This window comes from Falco cherrug, chromosome 10, assembly GCF_023634085.1.
Source record: "Falco cherrug isolate bFalChe1 chromosome 10, bFalChe1.pri, whole genome shotgun sequence".
NCBI lineage: Eukaryota > Metazoa > Chordata > Aves > Falconiformes > Falconidae > Falco > Falco cherrug.
In genome coordinates this window covers 19,683,585-19,709,980 of record NC_073706.1, presented here as the reverse complement: position 1 = coordinate 19,709,980, position 26,396 = coordinate 19,683,585, and the positions used below count along the sequence as shown (strand labels likewise).

At 46.7% G+C, this 26,396-nt stretch overlaps 1 protein-coding gene and 1 long non-coding RNA gene across 6 annotated transcripts; both read right to left on the bottom strand.

The window, feature by feature from the left end:
• Nucleotides 1-4,735: 4,735 nt before the first annotated feature.
• FADS1 (fatty acid desaturase 1) lies at nucleotides 4,736-16,385 on the bottom strand. The gene is made up of 12 exons (XM_055722909.1): nucleotides 16,121-16,385; nucleotides 13,492-13,602; nucleotides 13,005-13,202; nucleotides 12,106-12,207; nucleotides 11,807-11,935; nucleotides 10,281-10,341; nucleotides 10,081-10,157; nucleotides 8,852-8,949; nucleotides 8,429-8,525; nucleotides 7,765-7,844; nucleotides 7,211-7,336; nucleotides 4,736-6,445 (listed from the first exon to the last, which is right to left on the bottom strand). Exons 1-12 carry the CDS (start codon nucleotides 16,313-16,315, stop codon nucleotides 6,394-6,396), a joined length of 1,326 nt encoding a protein of 441 aa, XP_055578884.1. The 5' UTR covers nucleotides 16,316-16,385; the 3' UTR covers nucleotides 4,736-6,393.
• A 197-nt stretch (nucleotides 16,386-16,582) lies between these two features.
• On the bottom strand, nucleotides 16,583-26,201 carry LOC129737008 (uncharacterized). 5 transcript variants are annotated; one of them, XR_008734308.1, is made up of 4 exons: nucleotides 21,951-26,182; nucleotides 19,910-19,999; nucleotides 18,350-18,576; nucleotides 16,583-17,322 (listed from the first exon to the last, which is right to left on the bottom strand). It is a non-coding gene; the product is annotated as an uncharacterized LOC129737008 (long non-coding RNA). The 5 variants fall into 5 exon arrangements; XR_008734306.1 differs by lacking the exon at nucleotides 16,583-17,322 and adding an exon at nucleotides 18,808-18,911 and having other exon boundaries at nucleotides 17,863-18,576; nucleotides 21,951-26,201; XR_008734307.1 differs by lacking the exon at nucleotides 16,583-17,322 and having other exon boundaries at nucleotides 17,863-18,576; nucleotides 21,951-25,704; nucleotides 25,782-26,199.
• Nucleotides 26,202-26,396: the final 195 nt, after the last annotated feature.

Genomic DNA, 26,396 nt, shown 5'->3' with positions numbered 1-26,396 from the left:
CAGGTCTTCTTTTAGGCATTTCAGAAAGCATCATTCAGCTGGGAGCTCATGTGCAACAGACAGTACATGATGACTTCCATGTCTTTTTCCATTCTGTTCTCTTAATTATTTCAGCGACAATTAGGAAGGGCCAGAAAAGCAAGATAGATTAAATTTCTCAACAGTGGCTGGTTCTCCTTGCATTGAGTTTGATACCCACTGGCACAGGTTTGTTCTTATTATTCTACCTTGTAGGAGAAACAGGATTTTGTATTTCAGTGATAAGCCAGGTGGGAACACTCCGAGTAGGCAGGGTGGCTTCAGTTACCTCCACGTGCCTTTTACCAGAGCCTGTGTCTGTCACTGGGGACAAAACCTTGCTCCCTTTCCTGCAGCTTGAGCCAGCATGAGGAGAGCAGCAGTTAATAAAATGAAACAAGGAATGCCCTGGCAAAAGTTTTCCCTACAAGGATAATGAAGTGTGGGAAGACGTTGCCCACAAAGCCTACAGATCCCTGCCCCTGCAGGCTTTCAGGACTCAGCTAGCGTTCAAAGACATGGGGACCCTGGTTCAGAGGATGCAGAGAGACATCGTTTCTTGGGATGGATGACTCAGTGAAGAAAACTGCTGGTAAACAAGCAGGGAAATTTAATTTGTTCGAGAAAACTGAAGAGAAAACATGCACTCTTTGTAAGCATGCAGGACTGGCCTCTCAGAAAAAAAAAAAAAAAGTAACAAACCTGTATATAAAGATATATATATATAATCACCAACATTGCAAGAGTGCAAACTATTAGCTGCAAAAATCAAAAAGGCAAGCTGGTCTTGTGACCAAAGACAAGGTAGACTACTATGGATTGGTCAGCCCTTCAGGAATGGCCAACAGCTTCCACTATATTAGTGAGCCCACTTCACCTTCCTTTGCCTCTGGGCACCAAATGTTGTTTTGCATTCAACATGTGAGACATTTTCCAGTTTTCCCATCTTAACAAGACTTGAACAGTCGCTGACTGGCAAGCATCACACATTTGCTCCCGTGGCATCACAGAACCCGCGAAACAAAGCCTCCAGTGACCAAAATGGAAGGGCAGTTATCACCACGACTGAGTATGTCTCCACAGTATTCCTAGAACACCTATGGGAGGTGTCAGGCATAAATTTGATATTTTAAAGACTCTTGTCTTTACACAAATCCATTGATTTAATCCATTGATTAAATTTGCACTGTTAGATGATATTTTGCTTATTGTGGTATATTTATAGCTAATTTTCCCTAAAAAATAAATAAAAGAATTGTGTCATTTTATCCTCCAGCTCTACAAAACTGCCACTTCTCACAGAAGCAAACTATTTTCCCTAAAGGACACCATCATAATTAGCCTTTAATATAAGCAGTCATCGGTGCATTATTTTTTTATTGCTGTTTCAAAACTTTCTTTATAGAGGTTCCTCACCATTTTCTGAACATTTAAGATTAGTCTCTGTAGCAGATGTAAATCGCCCAGAAACCATGTTCAGGTCAATTAACTCTCTTCCAGTGCAACGTAATCTTCTTTCTTTCTCCACCCATAAGTAGCATTGCAGTAATACATCAGTCTTCTATGCCTGACCTGTTAAGAAATCTCTTTATATTCCTTATAAAAGAACTTACTTTGGGAAGCAACAAATCATCCTGTTTTCAAGCGGCTCAGCTGCATCCATCATTTATCCTGTAGAGATCTACAGTCACCAGAAGTTCTCCTTCTTTTCCAAACATGGACAAAATTCTCTGGACACCACAGTTCACCTCTTCAGGAATTCAGGATAATGGGAGAAAACAACACACATGGGTTGGGCAAGGATTGGAAATCCAGATCATTAACAAGTCAAAATAAGTGGGTGTTGGGAAGGGGAAAACGACAGCATTTTCCTCTGCCAGCTGCCCCATCACCCTCAGCTCTTTTAATGTTGCCCTAACATTTTCATAATTCCAGCTATCCCATTGCTGAAAATGTTCCTCCCTGATTTGAAAAATAGTAATTTACTCTGTACCAGAGCCACTTCTTTGCCCAGTGATGCTCCACTTAACTGAATAACCTTCATAGCCTTATGAACCTCAGGCTGCACTTTGTAAGACCCCATGCAAACACCTGATGAATTTGTCCCCCTTTGAACATCTTTGGGAACTATATCCTCTCCAAACATCCAAATCCCATGGAGGGGCTGAAGATTAACAGGCTTCACCTTGGATGTAAATGCTTCTTCTTTATCCCTAAAGAAGCTTTGCTACAGTTCTGGGTTTTGTTTACCAATTATCCTGTCTATTAAATCTCTCCTTACACTGTGTAATTCAAATATTTCATTGCCTAACCTGCTACAACTGTGGCAGAAAATGAGCATGTAAGGCACACAACTCCAGAACTGCCATTTTAGCAGTCACTTGGCTTTGAACAATTACCAACAGCAGATTAATGAGTGTCCCCTACCTCATTCTGCCTGACCCACCACAGAGATCTTCTGAGAGAATGAATTTTTATTATTAAACCAGACCTAGACAATCAGCACACCTTGCATTTCCTAGTGTTTAGGCTGAACTCAAAGACCCCAAAGCAAAAAGCCCAACAAGCTATTCCTGCTCGCAGGCAGGTTGTTCTTACCTTTTACGGAGGGTGACATGGGGACATAACGCTTTGGTCAGTGACCTTTAGGAGTCCCATTCTCACATCAGCCCAAAGTTGCTTTGAGCTGTGCATTAATTTCATATTCACTTCCTTTAAGCAAACAGATAGTTGGATAATCGCAGGGGCAGAGCCCTTAAACCCTCCCGCTTGGGTCCCCAGGGAGGCTGGGATGTCCTTCGCTCCTGATGCCCGAGTGCCACCCCGTGGCTATTCCACAACCTTCAGGTTCCATGATTTTTAAGGCTGAGCCGTGAAGCCAAAGGGCTTTCACCACGTGGCAAATTTGGGGCTGGGGTTGTTCCAGAAAGGTGTATCTCGATGCATGTTCAGAGCACCTGAAAGGGGGTTTGGACTTGCATTTGACTCTTGTTGTAAAATTGCATTATTGGAAGTAATCAGGGTAATCTGCCGCTGTGGACTATAAACTCACAGAAGCTGAAGAAGTCATGCAGCTTATTTCTCGGGCTGTCATACACCTGGAGAACCTCTAGCAAACTCAGAGCACCCACACCTGCTTCTGTTGAGTCAGCCCCCCTTCGCCCTTACCCTTCAGGACTGGGAATCAGTCCACAGGTGTTATTTTTCCTGGTGAGTCAAGCACTTGGTTCATGGTGTTGCAGATCAGGGGTCCTCAAACTTTTTAACCGGGGGGCCGGCGTGCGGATGAAGTGGCAGGCAGTCATCTGCGGCTGCTTGGTTACCCCCCCAACCCCCGGCGGGGGTTTCTGTAAATACCAGGGGCCGGATTGAGGACCCTGGGGGGCCATATCCAGCCCAGTTTGAGGACCCCTGTTGTAGATGTTTCCTCTTCAATATGGCAGAGAAAACACAAGGGTCTCCAAAGTCTTAGGCACTAAAGTGGAACTTAGACACATTATTCTCTTCAAAACTGTTAACTTCTAGATCATCCCAGCCCAGGGGTACCTCAAATGTATCTGAACTGTCAAAATTAAACATCCAGATAATGAACATTCTGACTCTGGGCATTCAGAAAAAAAGCCACTTGCTGGGCAAGACCAAGCACTTCAACACTGCTGAACACTTCTGGCCCACTTGGCCTACAAGTGATGTTTCTTCTACTCACCTTGTTCATCACAACCCATCCGGTAAGTACTCTCAAAGCTTCCTGAACCGAGCTGACCAGCCGTCTTCCTTCAAAACATGGTGAGGCACTTGCACTTTGATGGCATCTTCCTGACTAGAGCACCAGTACCCAGCCACCAGAGCAGCTTCGGCCGTTCCCTCTTTTATCAGAGAGATTAAAACCCTGCCCTGACAAAAGAGGCAAAGTACCCTTCTTGTCTGTTGAAACCATTCTACTTGCATGTCCGAATTAAAGGTTCACCAAGCCACGGAAAGAGGGGAGGAGTGACCTTTACTCTCAAACCCGACAGCTATAGCCAGAACGTGAGATGGAAGCATCCTCGCCACCAGCACAGTCTGTGCAGTTTTACCCAATGGACAAAACTGAGAGTAGTGAAACCTGAGTTAGGGAGATGGACGTCTCTAGAGAATTTTTGAAGACTTCCTTGTCTTCAGTGTTTTCTCTTGCCTAGCTGAAGCAGCTCTCCACTTGCCCAGCTTGCTTCATATATACGAATTGCCCAGCCTGGAGGCCGGGGACTGGAGCTCCTTACGGAGCAGAGATGCTCCATAGCTCTCCTGACTAGTCTAAACAAGGATTCTGGCCTTTGCGGCTCAGCGGGACCACTGCAAGGTCAGAGAGAACTTCTGGCAGTGCCACTGAAGTTCCATCTGAGAGCTGTTTGCCTGTTGAATTTAAGTCCTTACAGCTCTTCATTTCACCAAACACACGTACCTTCCTAGGCAGAAAGCAAGGCAGCTTCCAGAATCCAGGGGTACATCTTTTTTTTTCCTTTCCTCCTCATTCCAGAGGAAGAACTGGTGTATGGTTTTGTTTTGTTAGGGTTAAATTTATTTTTTATATCACACACTTCACGTGAGCTGATTCCCTTCCTACAAAACACAAGCGCTGAGGTTTATGACAGTTCTCTGCAGCCGTGGACAGGCATTTGCTCTACATTTTAGCGAGTGTAGGCTCTTGTGCAGACATATTTTACTCTGATAACAGCAATAATTGATAAGATAAGGCATTTTATTATTGGACATTCCTCCACCAACAGTTCTAATAACAAGAGGGAGAGAAAAGGAGCAGGAAAAACAAGGTAAAACAGTAACTAAGGCCCACTTTTTATGATGTTTATCAACAGGTATCAATGATTTAACGATTATTTTATTTTTTCCATTACAATATTATTCTGTGCTTAACAACACTCTTAGCATGGGAAGATGCATTTCTTCCATTCCCTCACCAGCCATCCTCTTTTGGGATGTTGACCAGAAAAAGCACCGTATTTCCCTCAAAATCAACCCACCCCTTCTGGAGACTAAGCCCCCTGTCACTGAGGTACCAGGGTGATGGAGCTGTCTCCATTAGTGCGATGCCAGGTGCTATATCCTAGCTTGGCATCTGCAATGTTGGCGTAGTAAATGAAAAGACACCAGGAAAGGCAGTGAGGCTCATTCACGTTCCAACAAATGGCACAGCACGTGCCCTCGTGGGGTGCATTTTGAAGGCACATCATGCAATAAACATCAGCAATATATTGGCTGACATGTGCCGACGGCTGTGCAGCCCACTGACATCTGCCAACCGAAAAGGCAAAGGCATTGAAACAGCCCCCAGCTCGTAACACTTCTACTTCATTAAATTTGCCTGCACTTAAGACAGGAACACCTCGTGCTCCGTAGGCCAGAAGTCATGAGTTCTCTCCATTTAACAAACCACTCAGAGGTTCAAAAAAAAGAGTGAAGCTCCAGGTGACCACTGAGTGACTACCCTCCTGCTTCCCTGGGCACCCTTGTAGGGATCCTGGGTATGGACATGCCGTATTTCTGTCTCTTCTGACTTCCAGTTATGGGTTCAGTAACACTGGGAAGACTGGCACCATGGAGACTGCTGGCAGAGACTCCATGGGAGGTTCCCGATGGGCAAATAACCCAGAGGCTCTCAGCGTTCCCACAGACATGGCACGCAGAGCTCTCACATCCACACGCCTGCGGAATAACCTCCACCTTCCTGTTTCTCTACCTGAATTAGGGCTCTAATTAGATCTTTTTCCTCATGCTCATTCCTCCAGAACTGCTACCTGCACCCTCTCCACCTCACCCACACATGTACAAATTGGTTTTGGCTCTCATGTACTTCCCACTGCCCCTTGCTTTGGGCATGTCTATTGCCACTGTAATTACCTACAGGTATCTGAAAATACTGTACTACACAATTCCTTATGGCTTCCACACTTCACTAACTCCCGTGTTCTTTGATTTCATACTGTCTCATTTTTCTTACCACGTTCAGAATGAGAGCCACCTCACAAAAGCCTATGTTAGATCAGAAACTTCCCTCCTATACATTCAGCAAAGCAACTACCAGCAGACAGAAAGAAATCTGTTCCCGGTCCCAAAGCTGCTTCCAGCTTTGTGGAACATAACCACCTCCATTCAGCTTTTCCCTGTAACTCAGCACCAGAGAAGAGGAATGAAAGAAGCACAAGAAGAATTAAGAACACATCTTTTTAAAAAAATCATATAATCACATTCATCAATGGAATTCAGTGGCATCGCCTCCCCACCTCTGGCTCAACCAGCTCTCCCTCCTCTGTGCTTCATGGTGACCACCACAGGAGGCAACAAGGGCTGGGGAGCTCCTCTGCAAGGATCCACCGCTTCTTATTTATGCAGATAGGCATCGAGCCAGAGCTCCCCTGAATCCTTCAAAGAGCTGCCAAGAGAGAACCACATTTCCTTAGAAACAAGGTAATGAAATACAGTGTCCAGGGAACAGAGCCCTGTGGGAAGAATCCCCGTCTATACATTAAGCAAAAGAAATCATAGAATCATGGAAGGTTTTGGGTTGGAAGGGACCTTTAAAGGCCACCTATTCCAGCCCTGCAATGAGCAGGGACATCTCCAGCTGGATCCAGTTGCTCTGAGATCTTCAGAGGCAAGGCTATGCAGACTACAGCTCCTCGGAAAGATGAAGAACCAAACCACTAGCACTACATCAGACAAAGACTGGAAGGCTAAAGCAAACAACTTAATTAGAATGAAAATGAAAGCAGCAAGTGCAAGAATGCCACGTGACTTTTCAATGGAATAAGAAACATCTGCGGGGCAAGAAGGGGAAGAAAGGAATAAAAAAGAATGAATAACAGTTCAAACTCATCTTTATGAAAACACCTCTTTGACCTGGAGCACACTTGAGGACTGAGGTGCCAGACCTGGCATCCTACTGACCTCTGAACCCTTCGGAGCTCAGGAAAAGCAGCTCTCTGTTAGGTCATTCCTGCTGACACCTTCTGTCTGCTGCCACTGAAACCAGCGCCACAGCTGAACAGTTTCCCAATCCCTTTCACAGCCACCCGTACTATCTACAGCTCTTCACAGAACTTCTGTGATCCAAGTTCCCTTTCCCATGTCCCTCACTTGTCCACTCCACAATACTGGAAACCCCTTTGCACAGGGAACGCAGCAGGTAGATACATACTGCACTATGTCCGCAAAGGCGGTGAGCAACGGCTTGCACTGGTACTCAATGCCGTGTTTGGCACACAGGGACTTCACCAAAGGGGCCACCTTCCAGTAGTTGTGGCGAGGCATTGTAGGAAAAAGGCTGTGGGAAAAGAACACGGTGATTCAGTGGCATCCGTCATCACCCCACAGAATTCCTCCCCTCTTCTGTGCCTAAGCTTGGGGGTGCCTCAGCCTCCCCTTGTGCCCATAGCCATTACTGCTCTGCAGTGGTCCCTCTCATGTCACGTCACTCAGCGGCTGTACTAACCAGGAGGCTGGTAATTCTCACTCCCGCGCCTGGCTGCTCATATCTACAGTGGTATTGGTGCTCACCAGTGCTCCAGAGATTTTCTGACCCATCACTTGCAGTCCCCACTCCATCCCCATATAAAAAGCACAAAATTCCCCCACGTTATCTTTTGTTCCTGCATTAGCTGAGAGAGAGAGGGACCTTGCAGGCAATTCAGACCTAGTGTAACTAGCACTCCTTGAAACTCCCCTACATCCCCAACCCATCCTCCAACTCACTGGTGCTCGATTTGGAAGTTCAGATGTCCACTAAACCAGTCGTTGAATAAGGACTGATGAACATTACAGGTCGCCTGGAGCTGAGAGAAAAAACAGTAACATTTAAGTGCTGTTTTAGGAATGTTCCTTCTTTTACATGTGCCAAACACAACAGTAATCAGGTACATGTTCCTTATCACCACCTGCCTTCTGGCTGACAGCAACTCCAAGAGCTACCTCCAGTCAACAGGAGATGGCCACGCTGTGATACACGATTGTTAGGGATGCAGTTTAGAACAGACTTGATTTTCCCAGTGAGACAAGCCGTAACAACCATGACTTTCACCTCTCTTACTTAAAAAAAAGCTGTAATGGCTTCATAACTGAAATAAAACAGAGTACACAAGGGAGCTCTGCATCCTCCAAGCACGGAAAGCTCTCCATCTGAAGAGCACTGTGGCATCTCTAATGATTTTCCTTGAGGCATCTGTGCTCAGCAAGTGCAGCCTCCAGCCCGCTTCTGCAGCTTCTTTCTTTGCACTCACGGCACACGGTGAGGACAAGCTGCTTATGCTTTCCTCTCTCGGTTCCCATCGCTTCTGTCACCAGCTCTCTGGGGCATTACATACCCAGAACTACAGCTTCTCACCTTCGAAGTCACAGGTCTCTGGAAAGAAGCTCTTACCTGAGTAGAGAACCAGTCCAGATTCTTATCATAATCGATGTGCATCGGGATGTGATTCATTTGCGTAACCCAGACAAACCAGATACTCTCTATAAACCTGTGCACACAAACACACACAGAACTGTCACTGATCTCACACCTATGCCGTAGCAAGTCAGTACAACACACTTGCACACACACAAGCCAGTTGGTGCTTGGCCGAATGAACCCCAGGAACCCCAAAGATCCCATCAGCAGATCAGCCCTACACACACCTCCAACCTTCTAAAGACAGACCACAGCCTCTGCCAGGCTGGCAGGCACAAGGAGACGGAAAGATTGGGAGCTGATGAGGAAGATAACCAGGAGGCTGAAGAAAAGCTGACACAAAGGATAGATACAAACTGGACAAAGAAAACGGAGGAATTATAAGCTGGATGATACCTGACTAACAGATGAAGCCCCAGGATACCCTTCACCCCCAGCAAGGGCAAGTAGGTGAGAAAGAATCGGATGTAGAAGCTCAGCATCCAGGCCAGGTCCTGTAGCACAGGGAACAGATAAAACTTCATTAAGAGGAAGAATTACTGGCTTCTGAATTTACCATCCACTCTATGTGGCACTCCCTTTAACCCCTCCCCAGAATCTTCTACCGATAGATTTTTCCTGCCAGCCCCATCACAAAGCGACCTGACACACGGCCACCCCCCAGCCGTTCCTGTGCTCGGAAATTATCCTGGTCTTACAAGCCCAGCACAGGGCAAACACCTCAGAGGACACGCTCTAAAGCATCACATTTTCCTCTGAATCTGAAGAGAAGGCAAGCCGTGAGAAACCCAAACCCCTAGCCAATTAAAAGAGTAAAGAGCTCTGGTTTACCTCCGTCTCCTTTTTTACTCCTTTTCACATTTCTTGCAGTCTCTTATTTCCCTCACATTTTCTCCTGACCATCCTACTTCCCAAGCAAGACAAAAACAGCAAGGTGCCTTGCCTCCAACCCCCACACCTCAGAGAAAAGACAGATTTTTTGCATTTTTTTCTAAAGTTTCTAAAAACCATGCTGTTCCTCAAGGGCCTAGATCTTCCCCTAACAAACTATCCTCCTAACTCTGATCCCTAACCACACATCCCCTACTCCACACTGAACCATGAGGATTCAGTCTCAGACTACAGGAAAGCCACTTGATTTTTAATATATCATTTTGCAAACCAGAGGCATACTGACCCCTCCTCCAACCCCACCCACCCCACACCCATTTTCTGCTACTTTTCCCCTTTTTCTGTGCCACAGGTTTTTATCGTATGGACTTGGGGAAAACAAAAAAGAGTGGCCAGAAGGACCACTTCTGCCTTCAGCCAGGCTCTTGGGCTACCTGCAGGACAAGTTCTGGATGAAGACCAGCTCTGCAGCAGGAATGCTTCCCGACACACACCCTGGGCTGAGCCAGAGCATCAGAGAACATCCTCTGTCACCCAGCCCTGCACAGATCTTCTGGGGTGGGTGGGCTTTGTGGAAGGTACCCTCTCTCCCCCAGCACACGTTATTTCCCAGATGCTACACCCACACAGCTGGCCACAGAGATATGCAGCTCAGAGACCCTCCCAGTAATTTCTTGTGCTGAAATGGATCCCTAAAAGAGTAAATCCCCATCGGCAACGCGGAGCTGACTTACCACCCACTGTTTCCGCTGTATCACGAAGTAGAATATGTACCACTGGAAGTAAAGAGGCACCAGCGCTGGGGGCCCGACTAGAGCAGAGAAATAGATTGCAGAGACATGAACTGTCCCTGTTATCCCAGTGAGATGGGCTGGAAAGGGCAGGGGGTGGGTGAGTGCTGTCCGTGGGACTGCGAAAGGGGAGGGTTACTCACTGATGAAGAAGTACTTGTGCTGGTGGTTGTAAGGCATGAATTTCTTCTTTTGTACACCAAGCTGTTAAAATAAGCAAATTGCTCAGGCCGTGAAGACAGCTAAAGACATCTGCGTATACACTCCTACCTGCGCTTCCCAAGGAATGCATACCTAAGATACCTTCTAAGCTTTGAAAGAGATGTCCTGTCAAACCACGCCAGCATCCACCATGCCGCTGGCTTCACCATCCCCTGGAAATTCAGTCTGTGGCTGCTACTACAAATTTTCATCGCTGCCTGGGATGCCCAAGCGCCCGGACAGTCCCTTGCACCACAGTGATGTGGGCTGGAGGCTCTGTCCCTGCAGAGGGCACAGCCGAGCAACGCATGGGAAGCAGCGGCGGCACTGACCCTCTGCTGCCAACAGGGCTTCAGAGAAAAACTGCGGTACCAGGAATAATGATGACAGTGTGTAGAACTCCCACCTACGTGCAAGTGGTCTCCAAAGCAGAGAAACGAGCATCCAGACATTAAACTGTGGCCAGAGGAATAGGGGTGAATAAATTCTCCTCTCTCTGAGACTCTAAATTTTTCAGTGTTCACTGTATAAACAACAGATCACGTCACTGACTTCCTTGAGGAACTTATATATCCCTGTACGTGTCCAAACCAATTCCGAATAGCAGCCCTCCCTTAACTGCAATGCAAAACTGAGCATTTAAGCCTGGTGACACTATGACTATACATAACTTATTTTTTAAAGGACCAGCAAATGCTAAAGCCATTCAATTGACTGCAGAGTCGTGCCAGAAACAGAGCTGGACTCCAGACGTGACCAGCCTGGCACCCACGGTCAGACTGAGACCACTGAAATAGCTTCTTTGAACAGTGGCTGTAAAAGTTCCAGATGGCCCCTGCTTGTCTTCCGCTGCTTCATTTCCCAAAACACTATAATTAGCCAAGCTGGGCTTGGTAAAGAGAACAACTTGCAATCTTACCTTCATACAACTGCAAGTCTCTCATCAGAGAAATACAAACTCGTAGTCATGACAAATATTTCATTCTGATTTTAAAGCACAGCAAAAATAACTTGTTTTGAAATTTTAAGAATATGAAAATCTGAGGAGTATTGAAGTATTACTAAGGAATATTAGGGACTTGTGGAAGGCAAAGCAGCACTGCATAAAACAGCAGGTCAACCCCTACCATTTTCTGGAGGTACTTCTCATTTTACAGAAGCAGTTTTGGTGGGGTTTTTTCACCTTCAGAATAAATCTGGAAAATTTCAACCCATAGCAATATTGTACTAGGGCAAAAAACATAAAAAAAACAGGTGCAACATTAAGTTTATGAAAGCCAGTCAAGTGCCAGGGTCTTTTTTCTTTTTGTTTTTCAAAGGCCGTTAATGGCAAGCTGCACCTTCTCTGAATTCCTGAATCAGGGACAGCTCATTGACCGAACTAACTGGTCACTAGTCTCCAAGCTTTCTGCAGCTTTTCAGATTTGAATCCTAACGCTGTAACTTCCCAGCCTTCATCAGGTCTCACCTCTACAGAGAGTGTTTTTCCCAAAGCAAAAAATAAAGGGTGCATGCTAACGTCAGGGTCCTTTCGGAAGCAGTTGGGTTTAGCGTGGTGTTGGAAGTGGAGGTGATTCCACCAGCTGGCTGGTGCTCCCTGCAGGAAGGTATGAGAAGAGAGTGCCATAAAGAAGTTGTATCTTCTGCCCTTAGTCCTCCCTCCCCAGTAGTTCTTTGCATTCGCTTTCTTCTTGTACTGAGAGTGGGTTTGACTGCAGAGTGTCCCGGGCAAGGCTCTAGCAGTCCCTCTCAGCACTGAACGCCCACCTTCAGATGGCCGATCACAAACTTGTGCACCCAGTGGTTCCATTTGGGCTTGCTAAAGACTGAAAGGTGTCCAAAATCATGCTGCAGCCAGCCAGCCTGGGCCTGGAATTAAAAAAACACAAACAAAACAAAACCAAACAACAGTGCTGCTGGGGGAAGAGTCAGGATGCTCTGCATCTGAAAAGGGCTTTCTTTTCTCCCACTCCCATGCTCCTTACAGCATCCCCCTGGATAGCGGGAGCAGCTCCACTACTAGGAACCCAAACACTTCTCTTTTACTATGTATCACCGCAGTCCAGACTTTCCCTAAATGACTTTTAGTCCTGGATAGTTGTTTTCACGAGGAAGGAAAAAAATCATGGAAAAAAAAAAAGTCACGACGCTCAGAAACGGCATTTATTCTCTTACAGAACTGCACTGAAATTGGCAACAAAGTCTCCTTTAAGGAACAGCGAGCTGCTGCCTCCTCCAAGTACTTGTAATTCCAAGGAGATCAGCTGGCCACAGAAGAAATAGCTGGGGCTTTGAGAGCTGCTCTGCCCTCTCCTCTAACCCGCTGCAAGTTCCCATGGGAACACGGTGGCTTGGCCCCTGCACAGTGCCTTGGAGTTCTGGCACCAGGGACCTCAGCAGCACAGCGCGGCTTTCATTGTACGAAGAAGTCTGGGAATAAGGAGGGCTTTGACCGTCTATGGGAAGGAAAAAGCAGGGCAAAGCCTGCTCTACCCAAGGAGCATGTCATGGCACTGGGATTTTGCCCCTTCGGTGGAACCCAGGGAGAAGCAGGATTTTGGGAAGTCCACGAACATACACTTTCTCCTGTGCTTAAGGCAACGAGCACTTAAGCCTCAAAAGGCTGGTTTTTCGTCTCTGGGGCTTCTTTTTGCCCAGTTGCTTACCTGGACAGTGCCTAGAAGCACTGCAGAGAAGAGGAAAGGCACTGTGGATGCTCCAAAATACCAGATGGTGAGCCAAGCTGCAACATCCAACACCAAGATGTGACAGAGATGCAAGATGAAAAAGGTGCGGTTGGGGTTAAGAAGCCCCATCTTCTCGACGTTTGCACGGAGTTCACGGAAATCTTCTACCAGCTTTTTCTGTGGGGAGACCCAAAAGCATCTGAGGGTCTGAAGGTGCCTCAGGACCTCAAAGAGGAGCTCACTTCCCCCTCTCAAGGAGCTACTGTGACCATGGGGAAAAGCTGAGGGTCATCTGGAGACAAACCTTCACTAAGGCAACTAATAATGACACGGAGCAAAGGGGAAGCTCCAGATCAACACAGTGACTCCAGGAGATACTATCATTTTATGCACAGGGAATTCTGGCTGCCAGTAGAAGTTAAACAGCACAATTTCAACCCAAATATCAAGTTTTTAAGATACTTACATTTTTGCTGGGCTCAACGCTGGGTTGATCTGGTGCCAATTCTCCAATCAGGAGTGGGCTCATGTGCTTTCTTACTAGCGTCTTGTCCAGATGAAATGCTATGAAAGGATCCTGAAATGCAGATACAGGAACAGAATGAAGAAAACCAACCGTTCAGGTGGCAGCAAAAGAAATATATTTCATGATATCCTGGACTCAGCAGAAAGCAACCCAGCTAAAGGAGCTGGCTCAGCCAGATTTTACTGCCACAAATCCTTCTGCTTTCTTCACACCGTCAATGATCATTTGAAGCCAAATTCTCTGTGTCATTTTCTGGATGTTGTTAAGCACATGCCACTAAGAAGTATGGGCTCACTCCCCTCTTACTTCTGAACCTGAGAATTTCATATCCTGTCAAACCTCAAGAATATGATCTCAACCACATACTCTTATGTCTCTATCTTGTCTTTAGCTTCCACTTTATTTTTCTTCAGGTGTCATACGCTGAAATGAAGGTCTGACTAGGGAGAAGAGCAAGATATTGCCACAAAAACTCAATCAGTTAGCTGAACTGGGAAAAATAATCGGACAAGCAGGACACAGATAGGTGACGGCAGCTTCTGGTGACTCACACCAATCTCTCAGAAGCCCCATCTCATTCCAAACATGTTTCCTTGGCAATTTCCAATGCCCGCCCTGCCACATCTTCCTAGAAAAGTTTTTTTCTTGCTGCTTGCCTCCTGTTCCCCATCTGGTTCCCCTCCACGTTTCTGAAGAGTTCCATGAAAAGGTCTTTTTCATCCTTACCATTCAAAAGATCCCTGTTAGGCAAATCAGTTACTTCTATCATTTAAATGTAAAGCCAATCTCCATGGCAACCAGGTGAAAAACTCCCTAGTGATTGTCGTCACTATATACTCTATCACTACATTTAGATTACAAATGCCATGAGCATACTTGGCCATTTGACAACTACTTCCTACTGAAGATCTCCTCCCATTTACCTCCTTTTCCCTGTTTCTCTCCCCATGTCCAAGCTAGCACATATTTTATAATCTCCCTCAGCCTGAGGATGCTTTTTCTTTTCTGAGGCAGTATTTGCCCACTGTGTGTCAGTCTGTAAGCCTCCTGCACCATGCACGTGCAGCACTATAATTACTAGGTTATTATTGCATGCTTTTAAAATAAACTGTCCTTTTAAAATAACTGTCCTTTCAAAAGACTTCTAATCAAGACAGGGGGGTAAAAAACCCGCTGATGTTGCCAGCTCTGGGTCAGCCCTGGTTTACTTCAGATGTAGCATCCCCTCTGTTCAGGCTCATGTGAATAACACAGGGAAAGAGGAGAGGGGAATGTGCAGGAAGAGGAAAAAAAAAATGGGGAGGAGTGTGTGAGCAGATCAGAGGAGGATGGTACCACATTTTTAGACCAATCCTTTCCACGGAGGCTGTAAAACCTGGCGGTGCAATCCTAATGGAAGGTTACGGGACCACTGATTGCACCTTCTAGAAATCTAAACACTCCAGTGGCATTCAGCAAACTAAAAGTGTTCTTTCTTTACTCCCCGCCCCCCCCCCCCCCCCCCCGCCGGCCCCCCCTGCTTTTGAGAAGCCTGATTCTTTTCATTTCCAGGACAAAACTATTGGAAAAACTGGAACTGACTTGGCTCGGGTTCCTGAGCGGTCAGCAGTTCGGCTGCACCCAGCAGTGACACAGATGATAACGCCTGAAGAATGCAGCTGGCTGCAAGCGGAGCAGCCAACCGTGCTTGGCCCTGTGTGCTGGCCGCTGCAACCGACCCCGTTCTGCTGGGGCTTTAACAATGCATGTGTGCATCCCCACCTCATGAATTATGTGCACATCCACCTATTATCCTTGTTTTTAAATTATATGCATACGATGAAGGAAAGTGCTAGATACCAAGTTTCATCCTTTCTGGTCAGGGAGCAAAACTGGACTGAAACGTAACCCACCGAAACCACTCCAGGGGCAGCTTCACATCCCACACCTGCCCTCGGGTATGAACATTTGCATTTGGAGAAATGCATTTTCTTTTGTGAAAGCCGTAGCAGGCAAAGGAAGGAAATACAGCAACAAAAACACCCCGCACCGTGCTGCCGATTCGAACAATGCTCACCGTGCTTTGCAACAGTCACTGACATTCAGACAGGAATAATGTATTTTTTTTAATAGGCCTTCAGCGTTATTTTGTACTAGTGCCAGCTCTTGGAAACGCTGTGGCAGGTTTTTAAAGGTAGAGGAGGCTGAATGTGTTCATCCACCTGTGAACACAAGCTCGACCTGCGCACACCAGTGAGCACACACCTCGGCTGCTGTCCGGGGCTGCCGGCGGCTGCAGGTGGCTGAGCCGAGTGCTCTTATTTACTGTGCGTGAGCAAAAACCAGTGGCTTTCCTCCCAAACTGATGCCCGGAGTCAAACGCCCTATTTGCGCACATTTCAGCTATTCCTTCAGCAACATCCCCTCGTAAGCACAGTCCCGCAGGAGCAGCCTGCGCCCCGTGGGGCCGCTGCCCACGGGGAAGCACAGCCCGGCATCCCCCCCCCGGCCCCGGGTGCCCCCCACGCCTGCCCCCAGCATCCCTTCTCCATCCCTCCCCGGGATGCCCGGGGGATGCTCCCCCACTCACCGTGGCGTCCTGCCCGGCGTAGTGGCTGATGACCCGGGCGCCCCCCGGGTGCCTCCGGTAGAAGCGGCTGATGTCGTACACCTTCCTCTCGATCACCAGCCAGCGCTCCTGCTGCTCCGGCCCCTGCCCGCTGCGCTGCCCGATCTCCTCCCAGGTGAAGCGCCGCAGCGCCCGGCCCGCCGCGGGGTCCGCCATGGCTCGGCTCGGCTCGGCTCGGCTCGGGTCCCGTCGGCCGGACCCCAGCGCAGCGCCCGCGTCCCCCCGCCGCGCCCTCCCCGCGCCCTCAAGCCCCGCCTCCCCGCAGTTCCCCCACGCCCATTGGGCCCCGGTCGTCTTGCGCCCGCCCCCTTGCGGGACGCGCTGCGAGCGGGACCGCGGGCAGCTCCGCACCGCACCGCGGGTGTGGGTCACAGCAGACGAGGAGCCTCCCCCCCCCCCCCGCAACAGGCAGCTTCCTGGCGCCTCTGGCTGCTGTGTGCTGGTGGTGCCGCCGCAGGCAGAGGGTGACATGTGGAACGTAGCCGAGGGCACCCTATAGACCTCTTCGTCTGGGCTTGCTCGGAAAGTAGCCGCTTGCAAGGTGCATTCCTGAAGGTGTCGGTGCTGGCGCCAGGGCTTAGTTAAATGCCTTCACTTCCAACCAGGCAAATGGGACAAATGCACTTTTTTATAGATTCGTCGATTGTATCGCGCTGGGGAAAACAGCCGGTGTGCTGAAGGGCAAGAAAGATGGGCAGGCTGACAAGAACATCAAGTAGTTTAAGATAAGCAAATGCAAAGTCCCACATAAGGACGTAAGAAGTGTGAGAAAGGATCAAAATACCGAGTGGCTGGCGCTGGGTGACGTGCTGGCTGGGAAGGACACAGGCTTAGTGGGCAATGGCACACGCCAGGCAAAGCACAGCCTGGAAAATTGTATCATGAACCAGACAGAGGATGTGGAGCAAGCAGAAAAGCCACGAACCTGAGCCATCACAGGGGAACGATGTGCAGGCGCTGCAGTCAAGTCACGCTCAAGTTGCTTTTCTTAGGCTGCTTTTGCAACACATTTCTCCTTCCTTCTGGGCTGAGGTTGCCTTATCTTCCTTGCCCTTGGTTTTGTTTCCCCTTTCCAGCAAATCCCTCCCACTCTTCCACCTGTCCTGCATCTCCCATTCAGCTGCCGCTTCTGTTCCTGTGGCCACGCTGGGCTGGGGACGCAGCTGGCGGGGGGACAGGTGGCACCACAGGTATATCACACCATATGCCTGCCTGACCATGGTCTGCAGCTGAGTCTTCATACAACAGACCACTGAGTAATGCTAGAGGAGCAAATGATGCTAAAATAGAGAGATCCACCTCTGGGGGACTTCAACCATACACATTACAAACATACATTAAAATGCCTCTCTCCGCATTCAGTTCCCTTCTGGCTTTCCCTAATCACAACAGCCTTCTCCCTGAACTCTCATTACCGATTCTGAATGTCTTTGTTTTGATTCACACCTTCCAATCTGACCTAGTTACAGCAATTCTAGTTGAATGTAACCATAGAAACAAAGAACCACCAGACTGCATCCCTTCTTGTTCTGAACATCACCCGACTGCTACATCACGTCTTTCAAGCTTGGAATTCTATGCCCGCAAAACACTGGATCGAACATTTTTTATTTCCCTCCCTTTAGCAAGGCCACAGCTAAGGCATTCCTCCTTCCACACATTTGCCGTCACCCATGAAAGAAAAGGTTCTCTCCCAATCTTAGTAAAAATTAAGTTGCTCTGTATATTGACTGCTGACCATCTCACAAACATAACCATAAAAGATATTAATCAATGCTTAGCATCTTTTAAAATTTATCCATTATGTTCAGAATCATTGAGTAATTATTTCAATTCCTATTTTTTCTGATTATCTATTGCACAAAAGAATAATTGCCCTAAATTTAGTTGATATTTTCAGTTTGACTTTTCATCACAAATACAGGGGAGCACTGGTCAGTTTTCTTTGTTCTATACACAACATTAAAAAAAAAAAAAAAAAAGTCTAGCTTCCTACACAAGTTAAAGCTTTGGAAACTTGTTTTAAGGGAACTTCACAACAGCCAAAATGGCCCACTGAGCTTGATGAACTGCAGCCTTGTTCCCCTCATATGCTGCCTCTGATTTCAGCAGGACCAGAAGCTATAAGGGATGTTAACATCTTATTAACAGATTTTCCCAGACAATTTATACAACAGTCCTTGGAATTACCTTCAAAGCTTCTTCTGGCACAAAATCTGTGGCTCTGTTTCTTTTCCCCTTAGTAGGTGATTCAGTCCAAGGCAAGACACCATGAATCATCCAGGTCTAACCAATGAAGGATTTCATGGCCTCTTACAAGGTGCTGGTTGTCAAGACTGGTTGGTTCTCCTGCACTTGCCATACTCAGGATCTTGGCAGGTCTCACAGAGGCAAGAATGAGGTCTTTGGAATAAAGACTGGAAGGGAAAAGCAGCTGCTGTTACACACTCGCTAGCATCCTGCATCCCGCTGCCACTGGTAGCATTAACAGTCAGTCTTTGCTGAAAGATGACTCACTAGGTAAACCCAGACCTGGCCACTCTGCTCTTCCAGCAGCATTTCTTCTTCTCAGTGTTCCGACTCCTTGTTTGACCTCCACTACTCCCATCTCCATCCCTCCTTACCGTCATGATCTAGGTGTGACCCACCTTCCTAGGCTATCAAGGACACCGAAAAACCAAGGGGAGATAAGGGATGGTCTTGGATTTGGTCTTCTGAGCTGGCTGCAATTCATCCTTAGCATCCTAGATGACTGGGGATCACCAAAAGTCAGGGAAAATATATTAAAACTCCTCATGTCACTGCCATGATTAGGCTTTAACGTACTTTAAAATACATAAGTGACCTGGGTGATGAGGCGTCACTAAGTGCCTGGGCATCTGGTGCCCAAACCAGTAATATAAGGAAAAAGAGATGGACTGAAAGGATGGCAGCCTTTATTTTACCTTCTTGAAGCATGGGAAAATGAGTTAGAATAATGGATGGTAAAGTCTGAACCCACAGAAAATAGGCAATTTTAGAGGAAAACTAACAAATGCCGAAAAAGTTTAAAATACCAATGCCTAAAAGAAGAATCAGTTCTTGGCTTTTGTTCAGCCTAAGAAAAACTTCAGAAGCAGGGAGCATGGGAATTGTGGCATGAAGATTTACAAGATGCGGGCTGTCACCAGTGCAATTAAAACAGCTACACTGATGAAGCAAACGCAGGAGGTAACCACCCATTTTAGCATCATACTCCTCGCATGTAAGAGCTTGAAACTCTTGGCAGCTCGCTGTAACACCAATTGCACCAGGCATAGGAACCACACGTGCATTGGGAGGGTTAGCCTAACACCAGAAAAAGGGGTAGATAGTAGAAATATTTCATTTATTCTTGTCAGCTGTTGCATTATTTGGGAATGAGCTGTAAGAGTCGAATAATTTGGACTAAATGAGTTTGTATTGCCCTGGAACTATTTGTTTGGGTTGCTAATGCTTTATACCAACAATAAATTCTTGGGTTTGCATGTAAACAGTGTTTCTTCAGCCCATATTGATTTCCTGGAGTATTTGCTCTGTTACTGTGCCCCAACAACTGGCTTAAAATTCAGGTGCAAAAATTATACATGACAGAGGGGACGGATGAATATATTACAGTGTGGAGTACCGGAGGAAGATTGTGATTTGGGAAAAGCCTACACCGTGCCAGGAAAAGCAACCAGAAATCACTATACATAAGGAATGGGGTCACTGAGATAGAAACAAGCATACCTTTTGTCCTCCAGAAGATGCCAATTAAAATTAGCAAATGAGGGTGGAAGGCAGTAACTGGTTAGAGTTTTTCACATTTGAAAGCAGTATCTGAGTAAAGAGAAAAGGAAAGAATCTGATGATAACAGGAGAACGTCAGTAGGATGGGCTTCTCTTTACAAACTATTGCAAATTCGATTATACTGACAAGGCAGCATTAAGAACAGAGCATTTCTCTCCTGATTCTCATCCTGACAGGTCCTTGGCCATGTCTGCTTTCTGCACTAAACAAGTGTGATTGTATACTCTGCTTCCTCGGTATCCAGACCAGTTCGTGCCCCGACCCTGATAATCCCACACAGCCAACCCGAGATCCGCTGCAGAATGTGCAATCCGTGCCAGCACGAGCAGCACAATGGCAATTTCTGTTGGTTGGTTGGTTGCAAAGTTAGTCAGCCCTCAGCCGCTCTCCCGTGACTAGAAAAAGTGCCACCAACTCGAGATGCTAGAACATGTCCCAGTAAAAAAATATCAAATGCATCTTTGATAGCATTTTGCCTTCATTTTCGATATATCAATTAATTAGTCAGCTCTAGTAGCACACAATCATGAGCTGTGTAACAGAGCAAAGGAAGCAAAATGGCCAATACTCAGAATATCTGAAAAAAAATATAGCGAAACTATGTTTTTCAAAAAACATTTTTCTGATTAAAGTTTTACTCAATGGAAATGTAAAGAAGATGTAACGATGACTCTAATAGATTCATGCTTCTTTATTTTCACAGAGTTTTAAGGGTCAGGGAGCTTATAATGGTCTAATGTTCTATATGATAAGAAGCAGAATAATTTATTTACCACGGTAAGTAGCATTTGATTAAAATGTGCTTCAGAAAAGCATGTAGCCTTGACTTGAAGATAACACATTAATATTCTTAGTATATATTCTGCTTAACTATTAAAATTTTGAGCCTTAGAAGTTTTGTCTGGTTTTGACTTAGGAAATATTTATTGGGTTTTGTTTTACAGGTCTCTCCTAGACTAAAAATCAATTGGTTCTGGTATTTCCTCTCCACAGGGGTACTTCCATTCCATAAATAAGTAATTTCCTGATTATTTTTTTCTTCTATATCCTGAAAAATTGCAGATAGACTCAGAACATGTTAAACAACACTGGAAATCTTTTTGGGGGGAGTTCCTTACACTTTAACATTGCATAGTCTATACCCATGTTTCATCCTGAAAGTCCCACATCCCCAGTCTTCGTGCAACTGTAACTGAACATCCAAGTTAACAACTAGACTTACACCAACACTACTTTGTCCATGAAGGAATCTCAGGGACCCAGATGACAATAAAATGGCTCTACCAGGACTGATGTGGAAGCACAGCAGGACTCCAGAGGTGGTAAAGAGCCCATTAGTTTTGATATGAAACACTATTGCCCCGCTTTCTAATTTTTATTTATTCATTTCGTATTTTACTACCTAAAAAACTTGGTCACAGCCCTGTTGTACAAAGTGCTGTATAAAGATCTGCTTTTAAAAAACTTTCCTGGTGGCTGGCAGAAGAACAGAAGGGCACGGGGAGACAATAGCAGTTGGATGTATTAGTGAGGGACATTTAAACTCGGAGCTGGGGGCACTGTCACTCAGAAACACTATTATTAACAAGCCAACCTTTTCGAGGGCTTCATATTGACCTAAGAACAACATAGTTTAAGACACCTAAATCATTTTGGAAATGGAAGCACTATTCCCAAGCTACTTTCCAGATAGAAATAAGGTTGAGATATTTTCTTGTAGCCTGGGATCCCATGTTTAAATATTAACAGGAGCAAAAAGATCTTTCGCTTCTCTTGAAAAAAGGCAAATGGAGTTTTCCTTGTGGGTACACGTAAGTTTCAAGACACTCAAAGAAAGTGCAATTTTTTCTTTTAAAGAAACACAGTATCCTCACTGATTATTGGGTTTTTTCTTCCTTTGAGGGAAGAACACTCCATCCTGAAAGCCCAAGCCAAGGACCTGCTGTTCGCACAGTGAAATACACAGTGGTTATTGCTCACCTTTGGATAAATTACTGCTCCTTGCTTCAGCATCTGGTGTCTTTCTGCTTGAATCAGCTTCCTCTGGTGCAGAATCTTATATCTTGATGACACACAGAACTACATCACCCTTCATGCACACATCTATTCTATATGGTGGTGGGTGTTTCCTCCTCAGAGCCCCTCACTGATAGCTTCTCAAGCACTAGGAACTTGTTTCAGGGGTGAGACAGAAAGAAGGAAGAGTTTGTGTCTGTCTTAAGGGAAAGAGGAGAAGTTTGGGTTTGTTCTTAAAGTGATGCTGCAACAGCATCCCTACCTAGCCGCTGGGTTCCCTCACCTCAGGCTCCATGCTCCAGCCCCTCTTTCTGCAGCCTGGTCAGAATGTCATTTAGTTGTCTCCCACTGTGTCTGAACTGATTATTCACCCATCTCAACCCAAGTTCAGAGCTCCTCACCCTTTCCTTCTAGTGCGAGGGAGGAAAGCCTAGCGTCCTTTCTCTCCTTACATGTATTTTTCCTTGGCAGAGCAACTAGAAGTCCAAAAGTCTAACTAAAAGCTAAAAGTCTAAAGATGCAGATAAACCTGATCTTCACTATTTTTTCTCCCATTATCCTCAATTCCCACTTTCTGCCTTAGCTCAACCCCTTTTTCCCCTACACATGCCTGCTGCATGTCCCTCCAGTGCACCCCTTGCTCACTCCTGCCACCTCCTTTTCCCACTGCATGCCACAGAGCCATCTGGCCTCACCAGGTGACCAGTGATGGAGCTTGTGCTCTTGAAACTGGGGAGAAAGGAGGACTTTCCCCACATCCATGAGGACCGCTGCACAGCTGCAGTGATGGTGCCAGGCTGGGTGCTGCTGGCAAAGGCACCCCCAAGGTGGTAATGGAGACTCTGACCCCTTCTAAAAGGCAGATTAAAAGCACCTTGTCTGATCTTACCAACTTCTACATAAAACTAAAAAAAGGCATAAGATGACAAGCACAAAAATTGTGATTTCTGCTACATTTTTAAAACGCTTTCCTTGGGGTCTCAGTTTCTTTTACATTAGCAAATCAATGCATGGCAAGCTTAAGGATACCTGAAGTACGGATTTGCCCTGCTTTTTCCCCATTCCAGGCTAACCCAGCAAGATGCCCTTCACTTTAATGCCCTTCACATAAGCTCATTAGCTTCTGTATTTCTACGTTACCCTGAAGAGCAGGCCTACCCCTTCTACCTGTGCCTCCAGAAAAACTCCCCTGCTTTGCATGTCTCCATCTCCCCTTTTCCATGGTTTCTTCCCTGTCGCGCTACTCACCTTTCTCCCGCCCAATCTCATGACTACCCGTTTCAACTCGGGGCTTGTGCATCCCTTACACAAGCTCTTTGTGCTGTTAAAGCAACACCGTGCAACACATGCAGCCTTTCACCTACTTGGCCACAGCAAGAGTCTGTTCTCCTCCCGTGGCTGGTTTGTGCCCCAGGAGCCAAACAAAACCTGGAGCAAGCCCACAGAAAGCCTCGGCAGCGTTACAGGCTGCGCTGCAAGGGGATGATGGCGCTGGGGTGGGTTTTTTGCTAGGCACCCCTTAGTGACTGTCCTGAAGCCCTCACACAATTCCCTGGGTGAAGCAGCCAGATGAGCAGCTCTGTGTGCTGACTTTACATCCATGTCCATCTAACAGGTACCAGAGCCGATTCTGAAATGTACCCACCTCCTCAGCAGCTCGTTTCTTGGGGGGGAGGGGTTGCTCAGGCAAACACCCCACTCACGCCTGGTGTGTGCATACGTAGCCAGATTCTCTGCTGCTTAAAGCCGTCAGCTCTGAGGTAGGAACTTCCATGGACTGACTGATAAAGCTTGTTGTATACAAAATAATCACCAATTTCAGTAACACGAACACATTCCTTTTGTGGAGCAGTCACCTGACGGACTCTGACCATCAGATAATACTGTGAGTTACCAATAATCCGTATCTTTATCTCTACAAGTCAAAAGAAGCCATGGCTTTGAATCTGGTTGTGGATGCAGAGGACACAACCTTCAGCTGGCACACTGAACAACTAGAAATATGTCATGAATCTGCAAATTATTTTCTTTTCAAAAGATCTGGCTTTGCAGTGGATCCCCCCCGACTTTCTAACAGTAAACTATCATTAGTGAAGCTTGAGGAAATGCATCCTAAAATAATAAATCGTAGTATGTTTTCTTATTCCTTCCTCTGTGTGCCCAGGGGCCCTCTCCATCTTCTTGGACATCTCTACAGTCTTCAGCTTTGCAATCTTCTTTGCAAACAAATCCCCAAACACCCAAACAATAAAAACAACAAAAACCACAATGAAAACAAGGAGAGAAAAAGAAAGAGAAAAAAAGAGAGACAGAAAACCATCATCCCAGTGACCAGCCACAAAAAGCAGCAATGGGGTCTTCCAGACAACTGTCCTCTTCTCGACACCCTCTCCAGTGGAGCAGGGAGCCCACAGAGCAGTTTTCCAACAGTAACAATACAGTTTTCATCAAAACTCACTTCATCTCATTACTGGTTGGTCCCGCCCAAGATGATGCCAGCACTGACTGGGGCACACGTGATGAGGGGCAGGAATTGCACGCTCCATGCACCTGTAACATGCAAGAAATATTCATTGAGGATGTAAATTATTTATCTACTGTATTATCCAGTAGGCTCTAAAGTTATAAACTAAAAGCTACAAGGTAAAGGATAAAAAAAAGGGGTAAGAAAGGATGTTTCACTTACCCATGGTAATCAGTTTTTAGGAGAAACCAGACACAACAGCCAGAAAAGCACATTAGAATGCACCCGCAGGGCACAGAGGGTGAGGGCACTGGGTACCTGGTCTCCAGGAAAATCTTATAGCCACCTTTCAGTACTTAAAGGGGGCTGGTAAGAAAGATGGAGACAGACTTTTTATGAGGGCCTGTAGCGATAGGACAAGGGGGGATGGTTTTAAGCTGAAAGAGGGAAGATTTCGATTAGATTTTAGGAAGAAATTATTTCCTGTGAGACACTGGCCCAGGCTGCCCAGAGCAGCTGTGGGTGCCCCATCCCTGGCAGTGCTCAGGGCCAGGCTGGACGGGGCTGGGAGCAGCCTGGGCTGGTGCCAAGTGTCCCTGCCCCTGGAACTGGATGACCTTTAAGGTCCTTTCCAACCCAAACCATTCTGTGAACCTATGATTGATACCACAGAAAAGGGCCAGGAAGCAGGGTCCAGGTGTGCGGTTACAAGGGAAGGACAGGCTACAGGGGGAGCACCCTTAGCGTTACAAAGGTTAAAGCATCCAAGGTGCTATGCAGATATGCCTACAGGATTAAAATCCCCAAATTCAAAGAACTCAGCACAGAAAGCGTTATGGTGAACTTTTTCCACATCACAAGCAATGAGCTTCAGGTCCACCTTAATGCAATGTCTTGCTGACGCTTGTTATTATCTTTGTCAGAGGTCTATTTTAAACCAAACTAAATAAAACTAGCAAGTCTTGGGAAAACATTCCTTTCATTTCTGACTCTCGTCACCCCACATCACAGGAAAAGACTGATGAACAGGGTAAGTCCTTGTGCAGCGACGAGAGCAGGCTGAAATGGAGGAAGCCTATAGCATGCCTTAGTGCAAAGGCAGCATGGAGTGATGCTCACTGGTGTAAAGTGGTGTATGTTCCTCCACTCTGACCTCCGTTCCCGTTGCCTGTGTAAGGAGCATGCTCCTGTCCCAAGATGTGATCATCCAACAGCACGCTGTACCTCAGGGAGTGCAGTCTGTACCCTAAAACGCTTGAACAACTTGTATATTAAATTTGCTTAGGCTCAGCCAGGGCTCTACAGAAAGAATTAATAAGCCTTCCACTTACTAAGGCAAAATGGTCACAAGAAAAGATTCCTGTCGCCAGGAAAGCTGTGGGTCACAGCTGCCTCACCCGGAGAGCAGCCCCAGGTCCTCTCAGGCAGGAAGGCGGCAGCGGTGAGGATGCTCTGCCTGCTCTGCCGTTGTTTTTGCAAAACACCTTGCGTAACCTGCTGACAGGGATTATTTTACACTAAAAGTGCCCCACGGCACAGAAAAAGAGGCACCGTCCCACCTGTTAATTAACGTCTTGCCCTAAGGAGGGATCTGCGGCTGGGCCTGCCTGGGGACAACGACAATGGCGACCCGGGGCGGTGATTCAGCCTGGCACCACAGAGTGCACCCCGTAACGCCAGGCTGAGCCCCGTAAACCTCCAGGCTGAGCCCCGAAACCTCCGGCCTGAGCCCCGTTCTAGGAAGGAAGGTGGCAGTTCCGAGGGGAAAGGGAAAAAGAGGGAGGGAACGAGGGGGGAGGGAAAAAAAGGGGGAAAGGGAGAATAGGGGGGAAAAGGGAAAAGGGGGGGTAAGGAAGGAAAAGGAGAGAAGGGGGGAGAAGAGGGAGAAGGGAGAAGGGGGGGAGAAGGGGGGGAGAAGGGGGGAGAAGGAAAAATTAAGAGAAAAA

Coding starts and splice junctions, on each gene's coding strand:
- FADS1 (XM_055722909.1), bottom strand. CDS start 16,315: ATGGCGGACCCCGCGGCGGGCCGGGCGCTGCGGCGCTTCACCTGGGAG. Junction 12,208..13,004: donor TGCTTCTAGGCACTGTCCAG/GTAAGCAACTGG, acceptor TTTTAATTCCAG/GCCCAGGCTGGCTGGCTGCA. Junction 11,936..12,105: donor TTGTGATCGGCCATCTGAAG/GTGGGCGTTCAG, acceptor ACCTTCCTGCAG/GGAGCACCAGCCAGCTGGTG.